Here is a 9,113-nt window from a genome sequence, read left to right as displayed (position 1 = left end):
ATGGTTATCTAGTGCCACTAAGTGCGAGTTTCACTTGCATATGTTTTACGCTTAGTGATGTGGTGAGTAGCATGCAAAAATATTTTTAAAAACACTAAAAAATGCTAACTCAAGTGCTTAGATGTTTGGTAAAATATTTGAGAGTTGACACGCTTGCGAAGAGGGAGAAGGGAGTTGCTGTTGTGGTTTTTAGCACTCACCAGAGCTGTCCGATGTGGCATCGGAGTGCCCACTGAAGCTCTCGGTCCTTGCACTAACATGAGATGAAAACTAGCCTGGCACCTTTCCATCCGGTGTGCACTGTACATATCATCGGATGTGGCACCAGACTATTCTACTAGAGAGGGCTTTCGAGGCGTTTTGGGGATGTTGTGTGCACTGGACCTGTCCTATGTGCAATGGAGTGGTGCACCGAACTATTCTACCAGAGTGCATATTTTGGTGCGGTTTGGGGCTTAGAGTGCACCAGACCAATCTTGTGTGAACCATAGTGGCAGACATGGGCCTTAGTAGTGACTATTGTTTCAACCGTTCGAATATAGCCGTTGGGGCTGTCCATTGTGGAGTCTGGTGCCCATGTTTTTTTTGTGCAGAATCTTTTTTTCGAAAACTTTTTGTGCAGAATCTTTCCGATGGCTAGCTCAGCGGTTGGCTCTATATATACTTGTGTATTTAGCCATTTGATCTCTCTTGGCACCTCTGGCTGATACTAGTGCATAAATAGAGCTAGTGCAAAAACTCCAACTCACTCGCTTACTTTGAGATTGCATTTGTTGTGTGAGATTGGGAGTGATCTAGTGCTTTGCATTTGAGAGATTGCATTTGGTGGCACTAGGTAGTCTTTGTGACTCGGGATTTTTTTTTTGTTACTCTTGGTGATTGTTGTCGTCTAGCCGGTTTGCTAAGCCACAGGAATTTGAGACGGAACTGCCATGTGTTGTTTTTTCTTAAAAAGATTTGCTATATAGTATTTATCTGTTAGTAACAGATTTCCTCTACAAAATATGTTAAATTTCTCACCACATCATGATTTGGCGTAGAGATTGGCGTTGCATGCACTTCTTCTCCTTCACCCCTCTAATGAACTCCAACAATCTCCATCAACTATTTCATTAAAAAAAACAATCTCCATCAACTCTGGGTAGTGGTTGGTGGTTTGGCGCGAGGCAAGACAAGTGCTATGACAAGACGATGAGGCGGCGGCAGTGGTCGAGGGAGGCGGTAAAGATGGTGGTACGAGGATCAGAAGAGGATGGATAAAGTTGGAAGAAGAAGAAGAAGAAGAAGAAGAAGAAGAAGAAGAAGAAGAAGAAGAAGAAGTGGACTGTAGATTTTCATTTTTGTGGCAGATAAATAGCATATCTTTTTTTTTTGTAAAAAACATTTTCTTTCTTTATCTGGAAACACGAGAATAACTGTATATGTGTACATATATGAATGAAAGTGAATCATAAACAGATGTCTTTTGGCCCAAGGAAAGATAAATACATCCCAATGCACGTCCATGCATGCATGCATGCAGTGCCGGATCGGATCGGAATTACTCCTCTACTACGTAGCACGTACTTCCTCCGTTTTAAATTATAATTCGTTTGACTTTTGATCTCAAATTTAACCGTTCATCTTATTCAAAAAAAATTATGTAAACATAGTCAAATTTAAATCATTTTTGAAGAAGTTTTGTTAATAAAGTAAGTCACAACAAAAAAAAAGTGATATTTAGCATAAATTTTTGAATAAAACGAGTGGTCAAATTTGGAATAAAAAAATCAAACAAACTATAATTTAGAACAAAATTAGTACGTGTCTACGGATATGGATGCAGCAGGCACGCCAACCATATATATGCATGCATGTGGTCGATCGTATTGCACACCGCAGTATTTGTCTGTCTTCTCTCTCTAGATCTCTGTGCGCTAACCCGGCCGTATTTTCGTTTATGGATCTGACGTCGACGCCATGGCTTTTAGCGCCGAGGAAACACGTCTCGGCGCTATGGCCAATGGCGCCGAGGTCTTGGTGAGGCGTCGGACGTGGCGGTGACCTGGCGCCGACGTGGACAAGCCTCGGCGCCATAGATCTTGGCACCGAGTTTGGCGCCGTAGATCTTGGCGCCGAGCTATTACTTTATAGATCTTGACGTTTGAAATGAAACTAGTATAATTGTTCCAAAAAACATGTAACAACGTCATTGCAGTTCACGCACGTGACTTAGCTTAAAGGCCTGGATTCGAACCCTAGGCTGAATATTTTTTTGCTACATTTTTATAAGCATTTTTCGGCTTCCTGACTCAGTACGTCGCTCAGTCGCTCTCTTCTCATATCATATCAAACACAGCATAACCATCATGTGCAAGCTAAGTGCAGCAAGGCTTCTAACTCCAGCACTGATTGGATCGATTCCATCGAACTGAGCTGAGGCGGGTGCGGGACCAGTAGAAGAAATCCAGCAGGAGCTTGGGGTGGAGGTGAGGGGAGGAGTTGCGGCGGCGGAGAAGGGAGGATAAGGCAGCGGGAGAAAGGCGAGAAGGGAGGTCGGAGGCGGCGATGGCGAGCTTCCAGTCGCCGGAGCAGCGGGAAAGGAGGGTGGCCACGTGCCCACGTCCGCGGCCACGCCGTCCGGGTCGGCGGCCGTGGACGAAAAGGTATCGCTGGTGGAGGTGGTGGTGGTTGTGAAGGGCGCGGGAGGCGGTCGGGTCGCGCGGATGGGCGAAACGCCGGCGCCGGCGGCTGGACGCTGCACGCGCGCGAGGTGGAGCATGTTGGGTACGACTAGAAAGAGAGGACGCGAGGATTGTTTGTGAGCTGTCTGACGTATTGGGTCATCGGTACTGCTTGCTGCAGCAGCGCTGCAGCTGCAGCAAGCCTGAGAAACAACTTGATTCCATCACAAATCCAACCTGCAAAGCCTGCTTACAAACTTAGATTTGCATAGATGATGCTCTGATGCCATTTGGTGATACTGAACATTTAGGATCAGTTATTAGGCAGGGAGGCGGTTGCCTTTGTCAGGCTAGTTCTGTACCTCTTGACGGTTTACTTGCATTCTGCTAGTACTACAATATGCGTCCCCTTGTATATTTGATACATTTCAGAGTTTATAACTCAACATCTTTATGTTTGTAGTTGTGAATACTCTTATGGTTCGCTCGCTTGCTTGGGCTCACCTTCATATGACAGAGAATGGGCCAAAAATTGTCAAAACCGAGAGCTAAATCAAAAAGGGTATTGAACCACTTTTGTGAGAATCCAAAATTTTTCTTCAACATTAGCAGTAACAGCTCACGTCAGTGACCATTAAAAAAAAATCTACAGCACTGAACTGAAGATTTAGTGACCTAAAAAGAAAGGAAAAACTCTTTGACAAGCTGATCAGCTCCGAAGTTCTACAAAAAGAATGAAAATCAGCCTTCCACTTGAAGGGCATACCATGCTTCCCTGCTACTGTGAGTTTGTTTCCCTATATGCAGTTAATTTCTATTATGTCTCTGTTTTCGAGTGATTGATCGGCCCAGACGAACCCGCCTTGCAGCGAGAGCATCCAGCAAGATATCCAACGAGCACTCCACTGCCTCAGCTTGCTTTTCCAACTCAAATGCGCTGAGCTCAGGCCGCAAGTTCAACTCCCAGAGGAGGCCAGCTGCAGCTGCCGCAGTGCAGGTACGATCCCACGCAGGCTGCGGTCTGTTCAGTTTATGAAGGAACATAGTATCCACAAATAAGCATTTGAAAAGGGGGAAAAGGTTATGACAAATGAAGGAGACGATAAGAACAAATAAAGCTTTTAGCTCACCGTAGTTTATGCATCACTGAGGCAACAAGTGTAGATAGTGCGATACAAGGTATATCTTCATCTCCCCATATTGCAGTCCATATCTCCTGTACAAGATAACAGTTTCAAGCTGTTAGGACCAGGTCAAGCATACAATGCATCAATAGAACAGTTCACAGTGATCAAAATAGAAAGGAGCACATGCAAACAGAAAAGAACAAACAATGCACAGAATTTCAATGTGAAAACTACATTAACAGAACCATAGAATCTTGAATGTCTGTAAATATGGACAGTTACAGGCCCCAATCTCCATTTCTCATAAACATGACAGCCCACTGTGAAAGAGGTAATACAAGTGACACGTTCATTTAAAATATGTTGAATATTCCAAATTAGTCCATACATTATTATATATCACTAGATGAGTGCCCGTGCGTTGCAACGGGTGCAACATAAATTGATTGAGATGTTTTTTATGCCGGATAGTCATGGATCGCATGGGTGTTTTGGTCCTGCCGGGTAGTTGCTGACAAGCCGTATGTTTTAGTTGTAGAGATAGTCATGGATCACATGAGTGTTTTGGTCCTACCGGGTAGATGTTGACAATCCGTATGTTTTAGTTGTATATAATATAATATAAAACATGTATTCTAAAAGATTATCATACAAAGGAAATTTTATTTGCTTATGCAATAAATAATCACACCTCTTTTCAGTCTTCTTGGCAGTAAATAAAACCTAATAAAATCGAATACCTTAGATTCATTCTAAAATTCAGAAGCTTTGATGGCCTTTCTATTTGATTCTATTCAATAAGTTTGATGAGCAGAAAAAATGGGGTACTCGCTTTCTATTCTTTGTCGAAGTAAAGCATAACCTAAGTTCTTTGACTAACCCCTCTTCGTTTGTGATTTGTGATAGCTGACCAGAGGCGTGGTTGTGGATAGGGATGCACATAGATGGCATCAGGATTTGATTGTTGTTTTTTTTCTGTGATTTGTCCAATTTTCCTTGAAAGGAAAAAAATACCGTAGATCTTGGAGCGCTGGGGTGCACGCAATCGGGCACAACAACGTCCTGCCGGTGGACGTTAACATTTCCCTTATTGTTGTTTTTTTCGTGATTTGTGCTTTCTGGATTTGTCAAAAGGATAAGAATACCGCGGCTGCATGTTTGAGCAGGGTGCACGTGCATGCATCCATGCATGGAAAGACCCAAAGGAACTTGTGAGGGAGGAGTGCGGGATAGAGCCGGGCAGAGCAGCCATGCAAGGGTTGGGGGAATTTCCTTTTCTGCGTCGGGTAGTCATGGATTGCAAGGAGATTTTTTTATGCCGGATAGTCATGGATCGCATGAGTGTTTTGGTCCTGCCGGGTAGATGTTGACAATCCATATGTTTTCGTTGTAGAGATGTTACAAATCAGCTGCAGGTGACGATTCCGAGGTCATCTTCTCGATTGACTAGAGGGAGAAGGAAACAAGAACCAACGTCGCGTGTCCTTTCCCGAGATTGCTGATTTGGCTCTCCTGCGCTGGCAGGGAAAACCTTGCCATGACAGGCGAGATTGCTCAGCAAAGCAATGGTCTTTTGCTGTACCAAACAACTATCCTCACCCATTAAGGCGAGGAGAGGCAGAGCGATAGATCCAACAACACCCCCCCCCCCCCCCCCCCCGAATCTAGAGGCCTTATATGTTGGTCTAACCCATACTCAAAAACCAAGGTGGGACTAGATCCCCACAATCTCACATCAACATATACACATGGGCATATATGATCCAAATTCTAAAGTGGGCCGGATGTCACATAGACCTATGACCAATGATAATGGAGACTATCAAAGTTATCAACGCCGCTACTTAGAGCTGTGGGTTAAGCTAGCACATGCCCAACTTTTGGTAATCAAATTATTAGCATGACTCTTATTTGCATTGTTTCCATATCCTTTAAGTCATTAAGCAATGACAGCATAACCAGCAAAATCACAGATCTAAAAGCATTATTACGTGCCTCTTTCCTAAATAGGATTCAATATACTAGGTGAGTTTAGTTGACAAAGTATGCTTTGCTCATCAAACAAGAAATTTACAACTCTTGAGAGGATAAATCGCAGCAAGTGAAAGCTAATCTAAACTACCAAACAGAAAATAACTAAATCAAAGTCTAGCATGCTCTTAAAACAATATCATTCAACAATTTATATGTTTGAGAAATCAAGGATGGTTCCAAGCACCTGAACTCTGAAATGCATCCCACATGATATCTTCATGCTCTTGAATACCAAAGAGGCATAACTGTGCAGCTTGGATGCCAAGTACTTGCCAGAGTAACTTTCCTGTGTTATTTTGGTGCAAAAAATCCTGCAGAAAGAGATATGGTTACACATAATAGGAGGAAACATAAGAGAGTACTGCACAACCCTCTATGGACAGACCTTTGGGTGCATGTATAGCCATAATTTCATCCCCTTCCAAAGATTGCAGGGAACAATATTTGTGCACATATAGTCTTCAGTTGGTAGCCAGCACTGCAATTTCAGAGAAAGACGGGGAAGGAGATCGAGGAATCAAGAAGGGTAAAATGCCAGTAAATCAGAGTTCAGCCTAGTAGAAATTAAAATCGCTGCATTGTTTTGCAGCACTGCTCAAGCGCTTGCATAGCTCAGGTTGGACACCACAGTAACTTCTGGCACAGATACCCTCTGCACCCTAGCAAACGGCAGCCAATCTGCCGCGCAGAAAAGTACTGCAGCTTCTGGTCGGAGTCGGCGAGCCTCTCGTAGACAGCCCTGTGCTTCTTGTCCTCCACGTCCTTGAAATTGCCCTGCAAAATCCAGAAGAAATCAAACCAAGATGCATCAGTTCGACTCCTGCTGCGCTCGCACGGAAGCCTGAAGAATCTCCAAAATCTGAGGGTTGGTAAATGGTAATAAATAAAACAATAAGGGAGGAAGATGACGTCACCTTGAGCTTGGAGCCGCCGCCGCCGAAGCACATCTTCTCGCCGGCGGCGGCCTCCATCTCGAGCAGCTCGTGGATTACACCAGCCACCGCGGCCAGGAGCGGCCAGGAGGTGCCCCAGCGCTGCCACTCCTCGTGGCTCACATCACACCAATCCCCGCCGCCGGCAACGGCCGTGGGGAGGGCCTCGTCCTCCGCTTCCACCGCTGCCGGATCGGTGGAGAAGGCCATGAAAATGCTTATAAAAATGTAGCAAAAAAAATTCAGCGTTGGGTTCGAACTCAGGCCTTTGAGCTAAGTCGCGCGCATCCTAACCACTGAACCACAATGGCATTGTTGCATGTTTTTCGGAACAATTATACTTGTTTCATTTCAAACGCCAAGATCTATAGGGTAACAGCTCGGCGCCAAGATCTATAGCGCCGAGGCATTGTCCACGTCGGCGCCAGGTCACCGCCACGTCCGACGCCTCGCCAAGACCTCGGCGTCATTGGCCATGGCGCCGATACGTGTTTCCTCGGCGTCAAATGCCATGGCGCCGAGGTCAGGGTCCATAAACGAAAATCAAACCACCAGGGGTCTATTTGTGAATAATTTTTTTTAAAAAGGCTAAAAATAAAAAAATTCGGGCCATGCCGACTGCCGACATTGTATCATGCATCATCTTTGAATTGCATGCATACGCTGTTGGTAAGTTATTGTATGCAGCAGCGGATTCAACAGTGGGGCGGGGGGCTCGAACCCCCTACCGATACCGGAGCCCTGGAGTCTCCTGAACTTTTAGGCAAAATTCTATCGTGTAGGTGGGGTTCAAATTTAATATCAAGCAGCAGCCGGAGGTATGTTGCTGTCGCGCTTTTATTCAGCCCCCTAAAACTTTTCCTTCCCAGGTACAGGTAATAGTACGTACTATACGCATGTTGTCATTATCATCACCATCATACGTCATATACGTGTATTTATTTACAATAATAATACATGAACAGCTGGTCCTGCTACCTGCAGCTGCGCGGTATCTGGTGCAGGCGGCAGCAACAAATGATGTGTGTCTGAACGTAGTGTAACACGTGGAATTAATATAAGCTAACGTACGAGAGCGAGGCCTGCTGCATCCGTAATTATTAAATACAGGAGCGCTGGAGCGGTGGCCAGAGATATGTACGGAGTATTACTCCGTCTGTCCCATAATTATTAACGTTCTGGGATCGGAAACGGTAAGCTAAAAGACGCTTATATCCATCTCGTGATTTCGAACTAAACTGTGTAATTAATTATTTTTTTTATCTACATTTAATGCTCCATATAAGTAGCTAAAAATTGATGTGATGGAAAGAGAGTGAAAAAACTTGGAATTTGAAGGTAATCTAAACAAGGCCCAATCTGGATTTGTTTTGGAATCCGATTTGTTTTTATCAATTTTCTATTAGCATCTAGGCTACCAGTGGACGGAAAGTGACATGATGACGGATGATTGATGTCTGATTGACCTAGAATAGGAGCTATACATTGTGTTTTCTTCTCGCAGCAAATTAGTACCTGTCGAATTTATCAGGTCATAAACCAACCAACAAACAGGCTGATAATGTCAAACATTCTTGGACAAGTTTTGAGTCCTAGAACGTCAAGAATTATGGGACAGTGGGAGTATAGACTATTTACGAAACTAAATATAAAGGTTGAGACTGTTTTGCGAGATGATTTTTTAAGCCTAATTAGTTCATGATTTAACAATGTGGTGCTACAGTAAACATGTGCTGATAACGGATTAATTAGGCTTAATAAATTCGTCTCGCGGATTACCGACGGATTCTATAATTTATTTTTTATTCTATAATTTATTTTTTTATTAGTATCCTAACATCTCATGCGACACTCCCATGTGACACCTCCTAAACTTTAGTCCCTGAATCCAAACACCCTCTAAATCAAAGCTCGGTCATCTCTTGACAACCACTCATTATGGATGGGCCGTAGGCTCCGTTCGCTTCGCTGAAAAAACAAACCGAAATACTATTCTGACTGAAAAATAAGCTAAAAAGAACAGATTATAAAAGAAGCGAACAGAGCCTCTATATATATATATATTATATATATAAAGGGTGTGTTTGTGAATAATTAAATAAATCTCCGGAATAGAACGGACGGGGCAATCTCAAGTACGTAGCGAGGCCTGCTGCATCCGTAATTATTAAATCAAGTACGTACGTACTGCATGGCCGGCATATATGCAGATTTTCAGAAAGATCAGAAATTCTCACTATTGCTATATGATGCCGGTTCCTCTTTTTCGGTCGCCGCCACATTCCGTCGCTCGCAGCTAGTAGTAATGGCTAGCTACTCATTGCTACATCACTGTTCCATTTCCATGTCCTTTTGGC

The 9,113-nt window shown here is 43.8% G+C and overlaps 1 protein-coding gene and 1 long non-coding RNA gene across 2 annotated transcripts; both read right to left on the bottom strand.

The window, feature by feature from the left end:
- Positions 1–3,212: 3,212 nt before the first annotated feature.
- On the bottom strand, positions 3,213–3,881 carry LOC136519123 (uncharacterized). Its single transcript, XR_010774694.1, has 2 exons — positions 3,794–3,881; positions 3,213–3,684 (listed from the first exon to the last, which is right to left on the bottom strand). It is a non-coding gene; the product is annotated as an uncharacterized lncRNA (long non-coding RNA).
- A 2,107-nt stretch (positions 3,882–5,988) lies between these two features.
- On the bottom strand, positions 5,989–6,997 carry LOC136515253 (uncharacterized). Its single transcript, XM_066508902.1, has 4 exons — positions 6,739–6,997; positions 6,460–6,598; positions 6,210–6,304; positions 5,989–6,135 (listed from the first exon to the last, which is right to left on the bottom strand). Exons 1-4 carry the CDS (start codon positions 6,964–6,966, stop codon positions 5,989–5,991), a joined length of 609 nt encoding a protein of 202 aa, XP_066364999.1. The 5' UTR covers positions 6,967–6,997.
- Positions 6,998–9,113: the final 2,116 nt, after the last annotated feature.

Source organism: Miscanthus floridulus, chromosome 17 (assembly GCF_019320115.1).
Source record: "Miscanthus floridulus cultivar M001 chromosome 17, ASM1932011v1, whole genome shotgun sequence".
NCBI classification, from domain to species: Eukaryota; Viridiplantae; Streptophyta; class Magnoliopsida; order Poales; family Poaceae; genus Miscanthus; species Miscanthus floridulus.
Note: the sequence above shows the minus strand (reverse complement) of the source record. Positions and strands in the feature narration are given on the sequence as shown.